The sequence below is a fragment of the Corythoichthys intestinalis genome, chromosome 4, assembly GCF_030265065.1.
Source record: "Corythoichthys intestinalis isolate RoL2023-P3 chromosome 4, ASM3026506v1, whole genome shotgun sequence".
Classification (NCBI taxonomy): Eukaryota; Metazoa; Chordata; class Actinopteri; order Syngnathiformes; family Syngnathidae; genus Corythoichthys; species Corythoichthys intestinalis.
Window position 1 is genome coordinate 41,743,780 of NC_080398.1, and position 24,242 is coordinate 41,768,021.

Below are 24,242 nucleotides of genomic sequence, written 5' to 3' on the forward strand. Positions count from 1 at the left end.
ATCATCCGCGTGAGCGGTTCGACATTTTTGCCGACAACAAAGCATCACAGTCCACTGTCCAGACTATTGGATCAAACTCTAATGAAGACTAATCGCAACCAAGGATGCGATGCTAATGCCGGCTAATTGTATTCCACATTTCTGGGCACTGCTTCTAATCAGATGAGATGCTCTCGAAAGCCCAGCTGCGCTGAGACAATGTGTTTTTTGTTCATGTTTCTAAGAACCGAAAGCCTCGTCAAATAACATACATACAGATTTGGATAGTACAGTATGTTATGGCATATTTCGGTCAGGTCCAAAGAACAGTAGCAGTCACACTGCGCTACTGATAGCGAGCCATTATCTGTGTGTGGGGGAAGATGTAATCAGATTACAAGGTTCAAGAACAAAAAGAGTGGCAAAAAAATCCCCATGTCCCAGTTTGAATGGCATTCACACGCATTGATTTAAACGCAGTTTAATGATTCAAGGTTGATTTATTTGGGAACAGTTAGGAGTAAACATTTTGTGTTTTCAAACAAATTTTAGCTAGTCTGTTACTATATTTTATTAAAATTCTCAATATTAGTGGCAGCCAACCGGGGATCTGGAAGCCATAGTAATAGGCAGTAAGGCAAGGTTCATACTGCAGGTCTTAATGCACAATTCCGATTTTTTTGTCATATCTGTGTTTTTGACGTGCCCGTTCAGACTGGCTTTGTCCATTGAGCCCGCTGAAATATCACGCATGCACGCTAATTCACAGTCCGATATGTGCTGAGCAAACCGATCCGCATGCGAGGAGCATCAAAACAAATGACTACGCATGCTGGCTGAACATCATTCTAGGGTGGTCATATTTTCATTTCCAAACAGAGGGCACAAATAGCAGACATGAATAATCCCCGTTTAGTCCAATATTCAAAGTTTATATGGATTGATAGCATGCACGCACATTTGGACTGTTTTCCCCGACTCATACAGTACTTCTCATTTGGCGCACAGAAAGAAAACCGAGCATTCTCAGGCTTAAGCCCACCCATTTAATTTTTTTTATGGCTGTTGCCGCATTCAAGCTAGGTGTTAATGCTCCATCGCTACTGTAGCACTCAGTTTTTTTTTTCCGCTCTTTGCTGACGTAATTGCTGCATGAATTCCGATTTTGGGGGACTTGACAGTTCAGACCGCAGCCACATTTTTGAAAAATGTGGCCCAGATCGGATTTTAACCACATACAAAACAGACCTAGTAAGTAGTAGAACGGCTTTACATTAACTGACTTACATTTACTTGAGTAACTTTGAGAAAAATGTACTTCTTAGGGTAGTTTTACCACGCAATACTTTTTACTTTTACTTGAGTAGATTTGTAAAGAAACACTACTCTTACTCCACTACTTTGGGCTACACTAGAGTCATTACATTTTTCGACTTTATTATACAGATTGACTTTATTATTGCCAGAGATGCTGAAAGTGGCTGTCTCAGTTTCACCAATAGGACTCCATTATACCAATCAGAGTTAACAATGTTTGTTCTCCACTAGAGGGCACGCATGCTCTTTGGACGGGTGATGTTACATATTGTTGTTCTGGTCTGAATTTGATTATTTTTGTGTCATTTTGGACTAATATGGTCAAGTAATAGGTTATAATACAGTATACAAATAATAACAGTTCATATTGATAAAGTAGTGCTGAGAAAAAATATATACCACAATCAAAAAACAAACATTGTAAGCAGTTAATCACAATGTTACTCAATACTAGAGTGTTCTTGTCAACGATTACCGTAATTTTTTAATCATGTGGCTTATCGCCCAGTGTGGCTTATTTGTTGATTTATTTGGGTTAATAGGTAACACTTTATTTGACAGCAGCGTCATAAGACCGTCATAAATATGACATGACACTATCATGGGAATTACCGAATGCTTATGACAGATGTCATTAAGTTTTAACCGGCAAATTATGTCACCAACTCCATTTATGTCCAGCTCGAATCTTTTACATCCATTCAAAAGTAAGATAATTTGCTAGATAACACTAAATGACATCTGTTATAAGCATTCATTAATACTCTTGACAGTGTCATGTCATTATTATGATTGTCTAATGACAGTCTTGTGGCGCTACTGTCAAATAAAGTGTAAAAATACCATAACTAGCATTTAGTGAAACAACTGGAACAGTAACGGAAGAAATAATTAGCACAGAACATGACTTTTGATCGTTATTTATATCTGTAGTGCTGCAATACATGTTAGGAGGCATGTTGGTCAATAATAGTGTTGACAGCAGGTGGCAGCAGAGGTTGACTGTCTCCCCTAAGGGAGAAGTGATGGCCAAATGAGACTTCTTGAAGCAATGAAGCTTTGCGCCAATTGGTTCAAAGCTTCATGGTGGTTCATTTGGTCTTATGACAGTCTTATGATGCCGCTGTTAAATAAAGTAGTGCTGCAACGATTAATCGATTAACCCGAGTATTCGATTCGAAAAAGATATTCGGATTAAATTTTGTTGCTTCGAATATTTGTTTAGTTAAATTGCCGTTGTAATGGTTTATTTTGAAAGTGTTTGCCTTTAGTTTTATTGATTGGGTGGATACACTGCCTTTTGGTCTTAAATTTTGTTGCTTCGAATATTTGTTTAATTAAAGTGGCGTTGTAATGGTTTATTTTGAAAGTGTTTGCCTTTAGTTTTATTGATTGGGTGGATACACTGCCTTTTGGTCTTCCTAATTTTACATGGCTGAATCAAACTGCTCCCTGTTAAGACCAACGTAAGCTGGTTTTTGTTCAAGCTAATGTTTTTTAATGCATTCATAATTTAGTTTATAGGTACTATATTTAGCCATTTTTTGTGGGAATATGTGTCTGAATCATTTGTTAAGAGCAATGTAAAAAAATGTTAGCATTTTATAGCATCTAAGCTAGCGGACTTTTGCTACGCAAGTTAGCCAATTGTTCCTTTGTTGGACTTGGATCCTTATTTTTATTATATATATTTTTTCAATACCATTTGAGGCTCAGCTCAGGTATTTTGATTTTCCATGTTTCTTATACAATTACTCGATTATCCGAATTAACTAGTTCTTTGATTAATCGACTACTAAAATAATCGATGGCTCAGCCCTAAAATAAAGTGTTACCAGTTAATATCTTTTGGATTTAAATGTCCCATAATACAGTGAGGACAGCTGCGGCTTATGGTCCAGTGCGGCTTATCTACGAACAAATGCCGTTTCCGTGTCAAATTTGGTGGGTGGCGGCTTATAGACAGGTGCGCCTTATAGTCCGAAAATTACGGTACATGAGTAATAACATTTAAGTAAATTAGTAAGTAAATTTTTGGGCTACTGTACCTACCTCTGCTTAATATGTTCAATTGACAAAATTTGGGAAAAGATTAAAACTTTTATACATAGGCTGAGTTTGACTTTTGGGGAGGGGGGGCACAACATGTTGATGACCCCGAAACGCAGTGTCAGCAATAAAATTACAAGAATATTTACAATAATAAGTTGAAAATGAGCATTTTTTTTTTGTTTCCCATCATTCTTGAGGGGAATTCTAAATCAGGCTGCTGGCAGGACAGCTATACTTTTCATCCATTGAATATTGTATGCCCGCCGGTGTTGTGCCAATGTAGTTACCTCAGTCAAAAATTGTATCCCCTGGACGGAGCCATATGGAAGTAGATTTGTGTCTTCATTATTCGATCAAAAAAAAAAAAGTTTCTTCAGTCAAAAAATGTGGGTGCAAAAATAAATCTGAAATTAAAAAAATGCGTTAGAAAGCTATTTTTATTTGATTTATTTTTTTTTATTGAAGTCAATTTTTTTTTTGGTTGAAGCAACTTTTTTGATTGAAGTAATGTTGATTTGTGTTTGGGCCAAATTTTGGCTAGGACATTTGTGTCTTTATTATTCAATCAAAAAAGTTACTTCATACAAAAAAATATGTATTTTCAAAAGGAAATCACTTCAATCAAAAAAAGAAAAATTTCAATCATAGAAAAAAACTTATTGAATGCGAAAAAATATTGCAGACTCAAAAATTTGCATTTCAACACATACATTTTAATTTTAAAAAATTTGATTTTAGCTATACTTTTTGTGTTTTGGCCTTATAATGGGTAGGACATTTGTGTCTAAATCATTCAGTCCCCCAAAAAGTTGCTTCAGTCATGAAAAAATATTTTCAATCAAAGAAAAAAATCATTTGAAAAATTGCCCTCTCCTATTTTTTTTATTTTTTGAAAATAATATGCAGAGCAAATGACCGTCTAAGGTGCTAGTCATACGATCTGTTCGAAAAATAATTTTTACCCACTATAAAATTATCTTTTTTTTTTTTTTCATTTCATTCATTTTTGTTTTGTGTTTTCTTGCTTTACAACTTTTATATCCATATAACAAAGTCAATTACATGCAATGACACTTTTGGCCACCGGGGGGTTAAACTCCGCTTATGCTTTTATATCTTTTATGTTTCAATTTTATGACACCTGCCATAGTTCTCATTATTATTTACTTTTTCGACGGTATTTCATTACCCGAATAATTCTTTTATTCGTACGTGCACTTTCGTACGTCCCTTTGTTTTGTTTTGTTGCATTGAAATAAATAAAATGGCTAGACTGTATGCAAATGAGAAGACCTTACCGGAAGTTTTCACAAGGTTGTGCCCCGGCATTGCGCTAATGAGCTGTCAATCAGCGAGTACCGGAAAAGGCGGGTCTACCATAACAAGACTAGAGGAGTCAGTCTTTCAGTCATTCACTCGAGAAGAAGAGTGGAGAGGAAGGAGGTAGTTCACTCGGGCTTTTTTTCGGTTCCAAAAGAAGACACCAATTCAGCAACCGAGCGGAATTCGCTTTCTCTTGTCGGCTCCTTAAGTGTTTCTCCGCTGTCGGCTTGCTCTTTGTCGGGTCTCGAACAATGGACCCTCATCGCTGTGACGACGAGACGGACTACGAGGATGAAGAAGTAGACCCTCGCATCCAGGTAGTCACGTTTGACCTTAATACGTCCAGTTTTTAAACCTACGACGTCAAATATTTGGTAAATTTCATTTTTGTTCGACTGACGGCGTTTTTATCTCGAGAAGTGTCATCCGTTTTGTGTGAATGAATATTAACAAGAACACTAGCACATTATTAACACTCAACGACGTTCGTTTATTCGCTGCCAACACCTTCATTCAAAATGGCTTTGACGTCTAGCGCCGTCAATGGCACTGAAAGGTAATTCTTAGCTAGTCCTCACAGTTTGAATGAATTGGACGTCTATCGCCGTCAATGACGTGCACAACTATAGAGTGTTATTTGGGGTCATAACTATTCATTTGACTGAAATTTATACGACATATTAATTTTAGGGCTGCGATTAATTTTTTAAATCGAGTTAATTACAGCTTAAAAATTAATTAATCGTAATTAATCGCAATTCAAACCATCTATAAAATATGCCATATTTTTCTGTAAATTATTGTTGGAATGGAAAGATAAGACACAAGATGGACATATACATTCAACATACGGTACATAAGTACTGTATTTGTTTATTATAACAAATCAACAAGATGGCATTAACATTATTGACATTCTCTTAGAGTGATCCATGGATAGAAAGACTTGTAGTTCTTAAAAGATAAATGTTAGTACAAGTTATAGAATTTTTATATTAAAACCCCTCAATGTTTTCGTTTTATTAAAATTTGTAAAATTTTCAATCAAAAAATAAACGAGTAGCTCGCTATTGTTGATGTCAATAATTACACCATGCTCACTCATGGTACTAACCCATAAAATCAGTTAGACTCAAGCGCCAGAATAGGGCGCCAAAAACCAAAAAACAAGTAACAAGCGGGCATTACACTGTAATTGTTAATTGCGTCAAATATTTTAACATGATTAATTAAAAAAGTAAATTACCGCCCGTTAACGCGATAATTTTGACAGCCTTAATTAATTTATATATGTTTGTTTATTAACGTATATGTATTATAATGATAAATAATATAGAAAAAAGTGTTTTAGATTACAAAAAAGTCACTTACCCTTTAAATGGTAGTGTTTACTTTTGCTTATATATTATAAAATGGTACTTTCTAAAGTTTTGAAAGGTGATGTTCATTTAAACTGATTTTTTTAAACATCCATATAAACAACAGTATAATTTTTAATATTATGTTAACATTTTAGTTCTATTACACATGATAATTTGTCATGCAGAAATTGAAATCATACTCTGCTCAACATTTATTTTTATTTATACTGTAAACTATAAATTGTACTAAGAAATGAGATTTCTTCAACCATAATTGTACGTGCAGACAATCATTTAATTTAGAAAACTGCATTTGTTGTCCTAAAATGAGCGTAAAAATCTAAAAGAATGATATGCAAAACCAGCACAAATGGCCAAAAAAAAAAAAAGTCCAATTTAGTTCTGCAAAAAAATAGGGAAGTTTAAAAAATGAACTGTCATTGAATAAGGAAGCACTAACACCTGCTACAGTTGTCACAACACTAAAATTTCCAATTTCAGAGGTCTGCAATTTCTATTAAGCTGTAACTATAACATTTCTAAGTTACCAGTTAAATTAGCCAAATTCCACACTCAACTCATGTCATGGTCAATGATATATAATTACAATTGTTCACTACATAGATATTACATTTGGAACAATTTAGACATACAATATCGAGAAAAAAAATCTTTATATATTGAAAGATGGGTCAATTATAACATTTTCTTAGTCAATTATTGAATGATGAAGGTCTACTTTCTACATAAAACGAATTTTGCTTATAGTACTGTCGTTATGCCTCGTGAATATTCTAATGTGTTTGATGCAATACCAGAGGGCTCGAAGATTATTACAATATTCTCCTAAAGGTGGAAATTTTAACATTGCAATCTTTGATCTAAAGTTGGTTCATAGGTTATAAATGTGGATTATTAACCTCTGAAACCTCAAACTTGTTTGAGAGGACTTCTTCAAAGGGAGATGGTTTCCAAACCTGCAGCAATTTATTATTGGAATGTTTTATATGAAAATATTAAATGGAAACATACTTGGCTTTTGCCTAGAAAATATCTATGAAGAAATAAAGTTGTAGAATTCACACTTAAAATACTTTACAGGTGTTATACTGTAAAGACAACAATGGTAAAATTTAAAATTAATATGCTCTTTTTGTGCAAAATTTTGTGCATTTATTTTGGGGATGGACTTACTTTAACATCTTTTGGGTTGACCTGCATAATTTTATTAACTCCAAAGTTAAAGCAACACTAAAGAACTTTCAGTTTTGGTCGATTTTAGTGGCGCAAGTTGACAAAAACAGTAGCGTTTTGCCTTAAGGAAGACCGCATTTTGCAATGAGGACCAGCGCACAGTGTTGTAAAATCCTGATCTCCTGGTCACCTGTAGTTGGAATGAACAAAATTTCTGTTTCCAGCTGCTGTGTAAAAGATAAATAGTAATGAATCCAGTTGTGGTTAAACAATATCATAGACCCCATAACAGAGGTGTCATTCAACTAGTTGTCAGTTGATATATCATCTCAAATGGTATGAAAATATTTTAAAAAGGTTGAAAAGTTCCTTAGTGTGGCTTTAAGCCCTCATTGAAAATGGTTTTTAGACATATTTTGTTTGGCCTATCCAACATTGAAGAACTAGAACTGGATAAAAGATATGTTCTAAATCTTAATTTTGATGAAATTCCGCATTCACTGTGTAAAATATGTAAATCAAAAACCAAATTTTCATGTTTTTGGGAAAATGTTTTCTTTATACTTGGATGATTTAAGTTTCTCTTTGAACCCCAAGGCTATAAGGACCAAGAGATTCCGCAAACAATACAGCTTGTGTTGAAAAATTAGCCTGACCCTTTTATTTGTTCTTAATATTTTTATTTTTTGTTGTAAATTTGCTGATTCTATGTAAATGGTTCATGGTTGTATTTGTTGTGAATAAGTTAAAATAAATAGATAAATGAAAATAAAATTTACAACTTATTATCATTACTACGGTTGTTCCGATCATGTTTTTTTGCTCCCGATAAATGTGACTTTGTATATTGGGACTAAATATTGCCATCTAGTGTATTTGTTGAGCTTTCAGTAAATGATACTGCAGCCATTTAAATTCTACCCAAATGCATGATGAGAAGTGCAACCATGACTGTGCGTAGGGGCACCAATTGATATATCTTCTCTGCATTGGGAAAGAACATAGGGTGTTAAGAAATTGATCAACTATTACCTTTCTTCCCCACATTGCCTCCCACGTTACTTTTAATTGCTGAGAGAGGTATTATAAGGCTTTATCCACATAAAAAGTGGCTTCAAAGGCTGTCAAAATTCTCTCTACTCATTATACGCTGCCTTTTAGCGCTATCTATAGGTAAAACGGCGCCTTTGTAGATTGAACGCAACAATGCGTGAGTGGGTCGTGCAGCGCATGCGTTAATAATTTAACGTGATTCATTTTTAAAAATTACCGCCCTTAACGCAATAAATTTGATAGCCCTACTATAAGCCTAAACTACTCTGGATGAGTGTAAGAAATTTTGTCTGTAACGTTAAATACAATTAGAAAACGATTTAAAGGAAAAAAAAAAAAATTTTTTTTTAAACGCATGTCCGATATTTTTTTGCCGATTCCGATACTTTGAAAATGATGTGATCGGACCCGATCGATCGGGACACCTTTAAATAGCATCTTTGATAATACGGCATTACAGAACTCACCTTGCATGTAAAATCTCTGCTCAGCCAGCAGCGGGGTTGGGCTGGCCCCTCCCAACAGAATGCCGAGCGAACTGGAGTATATAAAAAATGCGTTGAGGAAAATTAAACCACGGAAGTGGACTGCGTGGCACCCCAAGTCACAAACGCATGCAATCAATTTCACTTTCATGAATTTTTTGCCTGTCAAAATTGTCACCATTTCCAGGAGAGCGATGAGGAGAAACTCATCTCACCCAGGCCCTGTTGACATTTATTCCGCCACATGACAACAAATTTCTGATGCTAAAACAAATGAATGAATATCAAATCTATCGATACTTTTGTGACCAAATATCATATCCGGTTACAACATTATGCATATGGATACGTTTGACAACTTGCATATTTCTATCCTTAATATCTATTTCATGCTTTTTCAACAATAAACAAACACCATCCATAAAAATCCTCGGGAGTAGGGCCAAATCGGTTCTGGCACGAGGCACGATATTCAACATTCAATTCACCCAGAATTATCCTTCCCATAATCGTAATGGAACAAATCCTTTCCAGAGCACAGATGCGACGGACTATAAAATATTTATGTAACAGCTTTAACTCATTGGCTGTTATTCACAACATGCTTTAGGGTGGCAACAAACACAATTCAGAGCAATTCACAATTAAGTAACACCATATTAAGCTTGTGTTTTTAATTTAACAGTTTAACGAAGCAAAATGTAATATTACCCCAGTGATGCTTACACTGAACAAATATAGGTCAAAAAGCATTGAGGGAGTACTAGGGCTGTCAAACAATTCAAAATTTTAATTGAGTTAATTACAGCTTAAAAATTAATTAATCGTAATTAATCGCAATTCAAACCATGTATAAAATATGCCATATTTTTCTGTAAATTATTGTTGGAAAGGAAATATAAGACACAAGATGGATATATACATTCAACATACGGTACATAAGTACTGTATTAGTTTATTATAACAATAAATCAACAAAATGGCATTAACATTATTAACATTCTGTTAAAGCGATCCATGGATAGAAAGACATGTAGTTCTTAAAAGATAAATGTTAGTACAAGTTATAGAAAAAACCCCTCTTAATGTTTTCGTTTTAATAACATTTGTAAAAATTTCTACAAAAAATAAACTAGTAGCCCGCCATTGTTGATGTCAATAATTACACAATGCTCATGGGTGCTTAAGCCCATAAAATCAGTCGCACCCAAACGCCAGCAGAGGGCGACAAAACTCCCCAAAACACAAGTAACAAGTTGGCATTGCACTGTGCTGTCATTTTAATCTGTTTGAGCGGGGCATGTGCGTTAATTGTGTCAAATATTTTAACGTGATTAATTTTAAAAATTAATTACCGCCCGTTAACGCGATAATTTTGACAGCCCTAGTAAGTACATGAAAATAATAAATAATTGATTTATAAAATGTATTTATTTGAATGTTGTATTTTGGACATATGCCAGATGAAAGAAAATAAAACAAAGAAGACATTTTTAAAAAATCTGACAAAACCAATGTGATACTTAGGATATCAGCAATAACTAAGACAATAGTAATAATTATTTTTATAATAATATATAATATAAAACAAAGTTGGAGAAATACTGTACAACTAAAAGTTGGAAAATTCAACAAAAAGAAAAACAAGACAGAATAAATGTATAATAGAAAATAATTTTAAAAAATTAAAAAATGAATCAAAATATAAGATTTTTTAAAAATTAAAAACCAAAAGGAAATTTAAAAAATATGTTGAAATACTTTTAATACATAAAAAAAAATATTTTTTTAGAAAATAAGAAATTTTATAAAAAAAGGAAATAATAAATTTCCCATTTTATTAATCTAAAAAGTACAAAAAATAAGCAGAAAATATTTTAATTTTCTATGTAGACTTAGATTTTTTTATTTCTATCTTGATATTGATTCTTAATTCTCTGTTCATTAATTTAAAAAATATATTTTTATTGTATACATATTTGAATTTTTTACTTTAATTTCTTGTTATTTCTGTTTTTATGCTATTCAGGATTGTTTAATCATAAATTGATAAATTCAAAACTTCAAGAGAATGTTTTAGAAAATGTTGTTAAAAAGTAAGAATTTATTAATAAATTCATTTTTTAAATCATTAATTAAAAAAAAATACAAAAAATGTAATTTAAAAAAATCTATGCTTTGATTTCTTATTTTGTTTTTTTCATGATTCTTATTAAGGAGGGTTTAATTTTTTACTGTATTTTTAAATGTAATTTGAAAGTTTTTCATTTTCTAAATATATAATTTTTTTTTAATCAATAACATTTATTTGTGAATTTAATCCTTTATTTATTTTATAAACACTTTAAACACCCTTACGGGTCCAGACATCCAATCCATTTGAAGTGGGAGGGTTGACAGCGAGTTCGTTCATTCGCTGCCATCCCTCCCACTTCAGATGGATTGGACATCTACTAGTGATAAACTCGTGATATATCAACGTCAAAACCATAAAACAAAGTGCACATTATAGCACATAATTTGCTGCAAATTTCACTTCCTGACATTACCTTTGGCATTTCTTGTATTACAGGGCGAGCTGGAGCGACTCAACCAATCGTCCGACGACATCAACCGATGCGAGATGGAGCTGGAGGTCAGTGCGATGGCGATAATGTTGTACTAAGCTAGCTATAGAAACACTAGGGGAATTTCCGTGTATACTTACGTATAGGTCGCTACCCTAATTTATGGTTTAAAAAAGTAGGTACTTTAGGTTGACCCTCGTTTAGGTCGCACCAGAATCAGGGAATTTTTTTGGGCAAATCTTTGGTCCAACTTTCGATACCAATATGACTGAAACGGATGAAACTTGGTACATTTTATGATTTATTAACTGTATTTTCATAGTAAGAACTAAGTACACAACACAAACGATGCCAGCGTGGTAATATAATAAGTTTCTAGTTTTTTTTTTTTCCGTAAGTGTCTTACGGCAGTACTTCTCAAATAGTGGGGCGCGCCCCCCTGGGGGGGCGCAGAGCGATGCCAGGGGGGGCGCATGTGACCTCGGGGAACATGCTTTTTTTTTTTTTTTTTTTTTTTTTTTTTTTTTTTTTTTTGCTGTACTGGAATAAAGTGTACTTGCACATCCACTCAGTAGGTGGCAGTGGCGCTCTCATTTTCAGAGTGCGCGCAGTCTTTTTGAACTAAGGAAGAGCACTGAGCACACACAGACAACAGATATGAAGAGCAGTGTGCCACCGCCGTTTTCGAAAGCCGTTTTCCGACCGGACTCACTCACGCAGCGACCCACTGTCTTGTCCGGTTCTCACGTCGCCGCCCGAGAAGTACCGTTTTCGGCTTGGGATCGTCACGACGACCGCCCTCACCTACGGTTCTACCTCGGCCGCCGTGAATGTGCTTTTTTCGTGCAGTTTGCCTTTTAGCTTTGACTTTTAATACAGTGGGTGATGATGAAAGACCACTGTTTACTGTGTCTAAAAATAATTATAGCAGACAGCCAGAAGCCAAATCAATTAAGACGCCACTTAAAGACATTAGACCCCAATCTCATTGTTAAACCGCTTGATTTTTTCAGTGAAAACGTGCCGAATATTGCCAACAGTCGTCCTGCTTTGTCAGTGTTATGTCAGTAAGCTAGTGAGCATTGTTAGCATGCTCATTGCAAAATAACTCCACACCATTGCAAAGGAGGTAAATACTGTGAGCAGCAAAAATAAGAACTGTCCTGTCCAAGGACACTTTTTTTTTTTTCTTTTATTCAGATTTGTTTTTTCGGTCAAATTTTTTGGCACATTGTCCTCATGAGTGAATGTTTCTAATCAATTTTAATTTGTTATTATTTACTGATTTTATGACATTTTATTTTTCTGTATCAAATGTTCAAAAATGTACCTTGAGTGTATTTTTTAGTTTGGCTTTGATTTTTTTTTTTTTTTTTTTAAATTCAGGCAAATTGATGCACGTCAAGTCTTCTCTGTTATAAACAAAACAATGTTAATAAAGTTATACTTCATTATAAGTTGATCTACGTTACTTTTTTTCTTTAATAGAAAAAAAGGACACAATGTTAGGCAGATGCGTATTTATAATAGTAATTTTATAGACAAATGATACTATTTACAGTGGCGGCAGAGAGTTTGTGGGGGCGCGAAACATTTACGTCTTCCTTGGGGGGGGCGTGACAGAAAATAATTGAGAAGCACTGTCTTACGGTAACTCTTCCTCATCACTATGGATGGAAGCCCTCAAATTCCTCTTGATATGCGCTCCTAGAGCAACCTCTTGAGGTCGCTGGGCGACATTGCTTGTTTTGAAAGCCAAGATGGCTGCGCGACGTACGCAGTTGCAGCTTCGGTCGTGATGTCGGTCTTTATTTCTTCCTTGGGAAAGTCGTAAGTAGTGCTGCAACGATTAATCAATAAACTCGAGTATTCGATTAGAAAAAAAGATTCGAATTAAATTTTGCTGCTTCAAGTATTCGTTTAATTAAAGTGGCATTGTAATGGTTTATTTTGAAAGTGTTTGCGTTCAGTTTTATTGATTTGGGTGGATACACTGCCCTCTAGTATGCCTCATTTCACATGGCTGAATCCAGCTGCTCCATGTTAAGACCAACATAAGCCAGTTTTTTGTTTGCACTGTTTTTTTAAATGCATTCGTCATTTAGTTATACGTATAGGTATATTTAGCCATTGTTTGTGGGAATATGTGTCTGAACCATTTGTTAAAAGGATTGTAAAAAAATAAAAATAAAAAAAATTTAAAAAAAGCTAAGGGAGCTCAGGTATTTTAATTTTTCATGTTACTCATCCGATTACTCGATTATTCGAACTAACTACTTCACCGATTAATCGACGACTAAAATAAACGATAGCTGCAGCCCTAGTTCAGACCAACACTAGCTTTTGTTTGAGCTAATATTTTTTTAATGCATTCGTAATTTAAATTTATAGTTATATTTAGCTGTTTTTTTGTGGGAATACGTGTCTGAACCATTTGTTAAGAGTATTGCTAAAAAAAAAAATGTTAGCATTAAATAGCATTTAAGCTACTGGACTTTTGCTATGCAAGTTAGCCAAATGTTCTTTTGTTGTGCATAGATCCTCATTTATTTACTTGTGTATTTTTGTTTGAGGCTTAGCTCAGGTATTTTAATTTTTCATGTTCCTTATCCGATTACTGGATTATTCGAACTAACTAGTTCACCGATTAATCGACTACTAAAATAATCGATAGATTCAGCCCTAGTCGTAAGTAGCGTTTGTCTAAAGAACAGTGCATATTTTTGTTGTACAAGAATTTTTTTATTAGATATTTGTTTTATTAATATTTATTTATTATTTTAATCGTAACTTGTCTGTATAGTTAGCATACGTACTGTAGCTAATGCTAACTGGTAAGATTTTTTCAGTTTTACGACCGTCTGAATTGGGCGATCGTGAGACGGCGTATAGATCGCACCTGAAAATTTTGGTTTAAAAAATGCGACCTATATGCGAGTTATACGATACATCCATTTTGGTGATGATCCAACCCTGATGAAGGGGTTGCTGCTCGGCCAGGTGTGGGTCGGCCCTTCTCGACCCGATGCCGAGCGAACTGAAGTATATAAAAATGCATAGGGGAAAACTAAACCACAAAAGGGAATCATGTGGTACTCCCCAAGTCACACAGGTGTGCAATCGCTTTCACTTTTGTGAGATTTTGGCCTGTCAAATTGTCACCATTTCTAGGAGAGCGAGATTCAAGAAACGGGCCTCCGAAAGAGGCTCCGTCTGTCAGTTAATTTTTAAACCCGGTTCATCTATTGTCTTCAATAGAAGCCATTGAGTTAACAGGATGGTTAGCTAACATAAGTGTTGACAATCCCATGATTATAGACTTACAATTACATACAATACATTCTCATGTCGCTGATATTTTTCCTGACATCAGCTGTTGAAAAGCAAGAAATTCTTGTGCTGCTCATTGTTTACAAGCCTGTTGAATTCCTTAAATTATTTAATTTGTTGACTCACCTGACCAGGGTCACATGGAATCCACCTAAGTTGCCATAAGTGACCCCTTAGCATCATTAAAACTCAGCCACGTCTTACATTTTTACGTTTCTAGGCCAGCAACATTGTAAAAGAGTCGAAAGTCTCACGCTGTCCTGAAGTCAGCAAATAGATAATCTCTGTCTGATGACGGGATGTGCCACTCTTATTGCAAATGTCGGATTATCAGAGCCCAAAACAGATGTTTATCTGCTTTTTAACAGGACGCCAGGCAAAAATTCCGCTCTGTTTTGGTTGACGCCACCGTCAAGCTCGACGAGCTGCTCGACAAAATCGGGAAACCCGTCGACGAGTCCAAACCGTACTGGGACGCTCGACGTCTAACCCGACAGGTAAGTTATATTTACATTTTAGGCAGCGTGGTTTCCTTCAACCATGGCGATAACGAAAATATTTCGTCAGCCAACGCTTTTTTTCATGATGACGATGAGACGCTAATAAGCAAAAAATGTGTTTTGGGAGACTAAAATATAACCAGACGAGACAAAAATGCAAAATGTTTGGGAGTGAATGAGTTAACTTTTTTTTTTTCATTTGTTTTTTTGTTAGCCTTTATTTCTTTAATAAAAAGAGAAACTTTTGTCTATACATTTTTAGTATAGTGAAAACTGAAAAATCTGTAAATGTCAAGATCTTTGTAGTTTGTAGACCTTGACGAAAGCACATGTCTATCTTTGTAATAAATGCAAACATGTGCTTTTGCTTTGGAAAACAATCATACAGTTGCATAACATCCATAGTTTTTTCTATTGGTGCACTATTCTTGCTAAAATGGTAACTCCAGGGTCATACAACATAGATAAACTAATCTAAAAAATAAACGGTGATTAATCCTTAATCTAAATAAATACAAGTATTCCCCGGGTTACGATGTACTCGACTTGGCTTCCATTTTGTCTCCAGTTGTGTTTTGTGTTAAGTCGCATAAACAGTACCTTATTGTAACCTCCCATTATCGTATTTTTTACTGTACTTTATTAATATGACGTGTTCTGTCCTCTTTTTTTTCCGTTTTTCAGCTTTACAGACAAAAAAAAAAAAAAAAAAGATTAATTTGAAAAATACAGTTAAAGCCCAGCCCTAGACTTCATAAGGTATTGACGGGACACGGGGCCGATTCATAGGGGGCCTATTTCCGTCAAAGCTGACCAAGTGGAAACACAAAGAGTTTTTTCCGTTGAAGATTTTTGTGAATAAATGCTTAAATCCCTGTATTCTTTATAGATATGGACATAAAACAGTCTCAATTATTGGTTAAAAGCAAAAAAAAACGTGCAGTTAGCATTTATTTGACGTAAATATTGCAAACTATGATGCTAGTCGGTAAGCATATAGCGGCTGCCATATGTAAAAAAGCTTTTTCCGTTGAATACTTGTGAATAAATGCTTAAATCCTTGTATTCTTTATAGATATGGACGTAAAACAGTCTCGATTTTTGGTTAAAAGCAAAAAAACTGTGCAGTTAGCGTTTATTTTGCGTAAATATTGCGAACGATGATGCTTGTCGGTAAGCAAATTAGCGGCCGACATATGTAAACAAAGAGCTTTTTCCGTTAAATTCTTGTGAATAAATGCTTAAATCCCTAAATTCTTTATAAACATAGATGTAACAGTCTCGATTCTTGGTTAAAAGCAACAACAACAAAAAAAGTGCCGTTATTATTTATTTTACGTAAATATTGCAAACTATGATGCTAGTCGGTAAGCAAATTAGCGGCCGCCGTGTAGTGTAAACAAAGAGCTTTTTCTGTTAAATTATGGTGGATAAATGCTTAAATCCCTATATTCTTTATAGATATGGACGTAAAACAGTCTCAATTATTGGTTAAAAGCAAAAAAAAAAAACGTGCAGTTAGCATTTATTTTACGTAAATATTGCAAACTATGATGCTAGTCGGTAAGCATATAGCGGCTGCCATATATAAAAGAGCTTTTTCCGTTAAATTTTTGTGAATAACTGCTTAAATCCCTTAATTCTTTATAGATATGGACGCAAAACAGTTTCGATTCTTGGTTAAAAGCAAAAAAAACTTGCAGTTAGCATTTATTTTACATAAATATTGCAAACTATGATGCTCGTCGGTAAGCAAATTAGCGGCCGACATATGTAAACAAAGAGCTTTTTCCGTTAAATTCTTGTGAATAGATGCTTAAATCCTTAAATTCTTTATAAATATAGACGTAACAGTCTCGATTCTTGGTTAAAAGCAAAAAAAAAACGTGCTGTTATCATTTATTTTACGTAAATATTGCAAACTATGATGCTAGTCGGTAAGCAAATTAGCGGCCGCCGTATAGCGTAAACAAAGAGCTTTTTCTGTTAAATTATGGTGGATAAATGCTTAAATCCCTGTATTCTTTATAGATATGGACGTAAAACAGTCGTAATTATTGGTTAAAAGCAAAAAAAACGTGCAGTTAGCATTTATTTTACGTAAATGTTGCAAACTATGATGCTAGTCGGTAAGCATATAGCGGCTGCCATATCTAAAAGAGCTTTTTCCGTTAAATTTTTGTGAATAACTGCTTAAATCCCTTAATTCTTTATAGATATGGACGCAAAACAGTTTCGATTCTTGGTTAAAAGCAAAAAAAACTTGCAGTTAGCATTTATTTTACATAAATATTGCAAACTATGATGCTTGTCGGTAAGCAAATTAGCGGCCGACATATGTAAACAAAGAGCTTTTTCTGTTAAATTCTTGTGAATAGATGCTTAAATCCTTAAATTCTTTATAAATATAGACGTAACAGTCTCGATTCTTGGTTAAAAGCAAAAAAAAAACGTGCTGTTATCATTTATTTTACGTAAATATTGCAAACTATGATGCTAGTCGGTAAGCAAATTAGCGGCCGTCGTATAGCGTAAACAAAGAGCTTTTTCTGTTAAATTATGGTGGATAAATGCTTAAATCCCTGTATTCTTTATAGATATGGACGTAAAAGTCGTAATTATTGGTTAAAAGCAAAAAAAACGTGCAGTTAGCATTTATTTTACGTAAATATTGCAAACTATGATGCTAGTCGGTAAGCATATAGCGGCTGCCATATCTAAAAGAGCTTTTTCCGTTAAATTTTTGTGAATAACTGCTTAAATCCCTTAATTCTTTATAGATATGGACGCAAAACAGTTTCGATTCTTGGTTAAAAGCAAAAAAAACTTGCAGTTAGCATTTATTTTACATAAATATTGCAAACTATGATGCTCGTCGGTAAGCAAATTAGCGGCCGCCATATGTAAACAAAGAGCTTTTTCCGTTAAATTTTGGTGGATAAATGCTTAAATCCCTGTATTCTTTTTAGATATGGACGTAAAACAGTCTCAATAATTGGTTAAAAGCAAAAAAAACGTGCAGTTATCATTTATTTTACGTAAATATTGCAAACTATGATGCTAGTCGGTAAGCATATAGCAGCTGCCATATGTAAAAGAGCTTTTTCCGTTAAATTCTTGTGTATGAATTAGTGATGCACGATAATACATTTTTCAACCGATATCGATAACCGATAATTTCCTGCCCCTTCCACCCGATAACCGATAATATCACGCCGATAATTCTATTCAAATATGTATGTAAAATGTTAACGTATACAAAGATCAAATGTTTTTTTTTTTTGCACATCAAATGTGAACAAGTCGTAAATTCCAACATATAAACAATGGCAATGACATTGTGTAATGGTAAGCTTTTGGCAACAATTACTTAGAGAGTAAACACCCAAGTTGCACAAAAATGCCTTTAAAAGTAAGCCATTCCTAACATATATATCAAATTACTACACTGCAAAAACACCTCCTTAAAACTATCAGAATTGGACAAAACTGTTGATTGCGCACATTTGGAGGCTAAATCAAGTATATAATTATCGGATTGCATTATCGGTTGAACTTCGCTTTATCTGGATTATCTGTGTGACGTCATAATTGCCATTATCGGCCGATAATTATCGGTGACCGATATTATCGTGCATCTCTAGTATAAATGCTTAAATCCCTGTATTCTTTATAGATATGGATGTAAAACAGTCTCGATTCTTGGTTAAAAGCAAAAAAACTGTGCAGTTAGAATTTATTTTACGTAAATATTGCAAACTATGATGCTTGTCGGTAAGCAATTTAGCGGCCGACATATGTAAACAAGGAGCTTTTTCCGTTAAATTCTTGTGAATAAATGCTTAAATCCCTAAATTCTTTATAAATATGGACGTAACAGTCTCGATTCTTGGTTAAAAACAACAACAAAAAAGTGCCGTTATCATTTATTTTACGTAAATATTGCAAACTATGATGCTACTAGGTAAGCAAATTAGCGGCCGCCGTATAGCGTAAACAAAGAGCTTTTTCCGTTAAATTATGGTGGATAAATGCTTAAATCCCTGTATACTTTATAGATATGGACGTAAAACAGTCTCAATTATTGGTTAAAAGCAAAAAAACCATGCAGTTATCATTTATTTTACGTAAATATTGCGAACTATGATGCTCTTCGGTAAGCAAATTAGCGGCCGCCATATGTAAACAAAGAGCTTTTTCCGTTAAATTCTTGTGAATAAATGCTTAAATCCCTTAATTCTTTATAGATATGGACACAAAACAGTCTCGATTGTTGGTTAAAAGCAAAAAAAAAAGTGCAGTTAGAATTTATTTTACGTAAATATTGCGAACTATGATGCTATTTGGTAAACAAATTAGCGGCCGCCATATGTAAACAAAGAGCTTTTTCCGTTAAATTCTTGTGAATAAATGCCTAAATCCCTGAATTCCTTATAGATATGGAGTTAAAAAGTCCTCTCGATTCTTAGTTAAAAGCAAAAAAAACGTGCAGTTAGCAGTTATTTTACATAAATATTGTGAAGTATAATGCCAATGCTGTAGCTGCTAATTTCTTGCTTTCGTACTTTTCAACCTAAATCCGGCGTTAGATCGCTGCATGTGACCGACTGCTAATAAATGAAGCGGAGTGTGGGACGGCCCCCCTTCGGGGAGGCGTGACTCAGTGAATGGGGAATGTGTCATGTCAATACATTATGAAGTCTATGGACCAGCAATCCTAAATGTATAAAAAGATTTTTAAAATAAACAATTTTTTAATAGAAAAAAATTTCAATTTATTTTTTAAACTGGGGAAAATAATATATATATTTTTTTATAATTCTTTTTTTTTTCTTTTAAAACCTTTTTATGATTTTTTTTTTGCATTCAGATTTTTAGCTATAATTTAATTTTTTTAAATTGCGTATTGTTTTAATTATTGGTAGTCTCCAGGTTACGACATACTTTCACGATTTTGACTTTACGATGCCAGTCTCGTCCTGCAGTTTGTCTCCAGTTGTTCTTTGTTTTTGTTTTTTAGTCGCGTAAACAGTACCTTGTTGTACCTCACAGTATCTCAGGTTTTCTGTTCTGTCCTCACTAAACGTGAAGTTTTTCAGCTTGACAGACACTAAACAAGGCAATTCGAAGCTTTTGACTTCCTTTACTTTTGACAATTTGTAAAGCTGTAACACACATATGTACACTTTTGTTCAAAAATGACACGTATTTTAACAATAAAACACTTGACACCAAACAGTTGGTGTTCAAACGTCCATGTAGTCTGATCAACATGTAAATTTTGTCGATTAAATTAGCCTAACAAAAGTCTGCTAGCTTAAATGCTACAAACGCTAACGTGTTCACAATTGTCATAGCGAATCACTCACACGTAACTCCACAAACTGGAGCTGTAAACTTAATTACAAATGCCTACACAAGCGTATATGAGCTGAAACAACTTTGTTTCGAAAATTTGGTTTACATCGCCAGCATAGGTACGGAGCCTTGTTGTTCGCTTAAAAAGACTTGTTTTTTTGGAACACACTGATGCTGCCTTTTGAAGTCCTGCACAAGACAGCCTTGACGCAATTATCCAACCCCCTGATGCTGTTTGCGTCGGTTAAAAATATCTCTGCCTCGACACTGAAGCGCCTTCTCTTCATGTTGTTACCAAGTAAAAATTATATTTAATTTCTGTCCGAGGATAAGAAACAAGAGTTCCGCGAGTAGATATTGGTGCGAGGCGCTCTTGCTAGCGGCGACGCATTTCCATTTCATCCTAAGTCCCCTGGAAGATAAAATCTAGATTTGTGTTTTCTGCATGTCTGCTTTGAGTTGGCGGGAAATTGCTGATTTGTGATTATCTGCTTAGGAGTCTGCCTTGAAAAACGGTCAGAGTCGAATTCTCTCAAATGAACCAAAGATGACGACACGCAGTTCGGGAGCGGAAGAAAATTATATTATAAAATAATATTTGATATTAAGCCCATCCAGATTGAAACTGGATGGCTGTCTTGTAGTCTGAACAGTCCCGAAGCATAGAAATCAGATTTTGCGAGACAGATTAAAACCACAAACGAGAGGTACCATATTTTTCGGACTACAAGCCCGAGTGAGTATAAGTCGCCCCAGCCATAAAATGCCCAATGGAGAGAAAAAAAACTAGGGCCGTCAAACGATTAAAAATTTTAATCGAGTTAATTACAGCTTAAAAAATAATTAATTGTAATTAATCGCAATTCAAACCATCTATAAAATATGCCATATTTTTCTGTAAATTATTGTTGGAATGGAAAGATAATGGGTTTTCCCATTGGCAGTGTATCAAATACTTTTTTACATTAAGTCTCTATAAGTGGAAATTAGGATTGAAATTTCAGACCTTTACATATTTTCTAAGTTGGTGAACCTGCAAAATCACAAGGGGTGCAAATACTTCTGCTCCTCACTGTATGTTGGGTTTTATGGCTCTCTCAGTCAAGAGGCCCTATAAGGACACTTGGATTCTTATTTCCTGTGTCTAATCAACTTGTAAGTCAGTGTGGAGGGAAAACAAAGAGAGCAGGTAGTTACATAATAAGGCACAGTGCGACGAATTTCAAAATTTACCGTTTGCAGAATGATTTAACCCCGAAACGCGATTGCGATCAAATGAAAAAACTACACACAACCATGGCACACTCCCATTTTGACTTACCTTGTGTATGAAACCGATTAAAATGGCGTACAATGACTCTCGTGCCTCTTTTAGCCGAATCGTGGGACTAAAAAAAACAGCAGTAGAGTATACGACTAGCAAAGGTAAATTGTCACTATGACAAGCACATGAACTGTGTGAATACAGTAGGGTGACCTCTTTTGACCCGGCCATGTCCACTTTTCACATCCTGTCCAGTGCGTCCGGCAGGATTTTATAAATTCATGAAAATGTCCGGTTTTCATTATGTTTCACAGGACCAATTAGCGTGTGTTGAAATTGACTTTGGACAGAATTAGCGCAGCAACGATTAATTGATTAACTATTCAAATTACATTTTTTAACTTCGAGTATTCGTTTAATTAAAGTGACGTTGTAATGGTTTATTTTGAAAGTGTTTGCATTTAGTTTTATTGATTAGGGTGGATACACTGCCCTCAGGTCTGCCTCATTTTACATAGCTGAATTCAACTGCTCCCTGTGAAGACCAACGTAAACCAAGTTTTTCTTTAAGCTAATGTTTTTTAATGCATTAGTCATTTCGTTTGCATTTAGTTTTATTGATTAGGGTGGATACACTGCCCTCTGGTCTGCCTCATTTCACATGGCTGAATTAACTGCTCCCTGTTAAGACCAACATAAACCAAGTTTTTGTGTAAGCTAATGTTTTTTAATGCATTAGTTATTTAGTTTATAGGTATATTTATATTTTTTGTCAGAATATGTCTGAAGCATTTGTTAAGAGCATTATAAAAAAACGATAGCATTTAAGCTAGCGGACTTATGCTATGTAAGTTAGCCAATTGTTCTTTTGTTGTACATAGATCCTCATATTTTTTTAAAAATTATACCGTTTGAGGCTCAGGTATTTAAATTTTTCATGTTCCTTATCCGATTACTCGATTATTCGAACTAACTGGTTCATCGATTAATCGACTACTAAAAAAATCGATAGCTGCAGCCCTAGACAGAATACTACGGTACTGTGCTGCCTGTGACGTGTTCCCAGAGAGCCTTCCCAGTTGTTAAGACTTTTTTTTACGATCATTACGTATATAATCAAATGCTCATGTACCCAAAAGCGTAATTAAAATGAAAATACCTTTATAATACCTACTTTGGATACAAATGTTCAAATACGAATCCTTAGGACGACATTTATAATATTACCCAAAATAAGGAGGCACTCAATTTTGCTGATAAGCTTGCAAGGAGAAGGAGGGAAACTATACAGCTTCCGCAATCGTTCTTTAAAAAAAAAAAAAAAAAAAACTCCTCCTCCTTCACGTCTCTTTTTATTTGGGATGGCCCTAGCAACAAGAGAGGGTTCAACCTTAAAAGGATGGGGAGCAAAGCGGGCAACACCTCTATGAATTTGTTTGGCTATGTGTCTGCATGTAGGTGGGATTAATACATGTGTGTCAGCACATTCCAGCAAAGCAAAACTGTCTCTTGTTGCTTCTGCCCTTGGGAAGGCAAGAGTCTTCAAGCCTTCTTCAAGAAAAACATTCCTTAATTGTGAGCACAATGAGCAAAGCATTTCTTCATTGCGGGTAAAGGAATTTGCCCCCCTAACCCCCCACCAAGCCGCGGAAACAGCGCCAACTGAACGAAATGCTGTTCCTCTGGCACCGCTTCCGCAAGCCGACCAGTGGGGGGCCAAGATTCCGCACGTTCACTCCCGTGTTAACTAGAGATGTCCCGGGATGCCGATCGATCGGGTCCGGTCACGTCATGTTCAAAGTATCGGAATTGGCAAAAAAATATGCCTTTTTTTTATATATATATATCTATTTTTTAATTAAATCGTTTTCTAATTGTATTTAACGTTACAAACATAATATGTTACACTCAGCCAGAGTGTTTAGTTCAGGCTTAAGGTAGGGTTATCAAATTTATCTCGATAACGGCGGTAATTAATTTTTTTAAAAATGTATCACGTTAAAATATTTAACGCAATTCATGCATGCGCTGGCGCTGCACGACCCACCAACGCATTGTCGCGCACAATCTGTAATGGCGCCGTCTTACCTATATAGAGAGATAAAAGGCAGCGTAAAATGAGTAGAGTGAATTTTGGCAGCCTTTGGAGCCTTTTTTTAATTGGCTTAAGCCTTACAATCCCTCTCCCTACGATTAGAAATATCATGGGAAGCAATGTGGGGAAGCAAGGTAGCAATTGATCTTTTTCTTAACACCTTATGTTATTTCCCAACGCAGAGAAGATATATCAATTGGTGGCACTACGCACAGTCATGGTTCCACTTCCCATCATGCATTTGGGCATGGCTACAGTATCATTTATTGAAAGCTCAACAAATACACTAGATGGCAATATTTAGTCACAATATACAAAGTCACAAGTCTTTCTATCCGTGGATCCCTCTCACAGAAAGAATGTT

The 24,242-nt window shown here is 34.8% G+C and overlaps 1 protein-coding gene across 2 annotated transcripts in view; it reads left to right on the forward strand.

Annotated features, from left to right (window-relative positions):
• Positions 1 to 4,044: 4,044 nt before the first annotated feature.
• Positions 4,045 to 24,242, forward strand: part of LOC130915084 (SH3 domain-binding protein 5-like) — a 31,921-nt gene continuing 11,723 nt past the window's right edge. Inside the window, exons 1-3 of one of the 2 annotated variants that reach the window (XM_057834807.1) lie at positions 4,045 to 4,988; positions 11,337 to 11,399; positions 15,030 to 15,158. In XM_057834807.1, the coding sequence (XP_057690790.1) occupies positions 4,923 to 4,988; positions 11,337 to 11,399; positions 15,030 to 15,158 (258 nt within the window). In that variant the 5' untranslated portion in view covers positions 4,045 to 4,922. Of the gene's footprint in view, positions 4,989 to 11,336; positions 11,400 to 11,989; positions 12,141 to 15,029; positions 15,159 to 24,242 lie in introns of those variants that run through there. The other variant, XM_057834808.1, reaches the window with a different exon arrangement.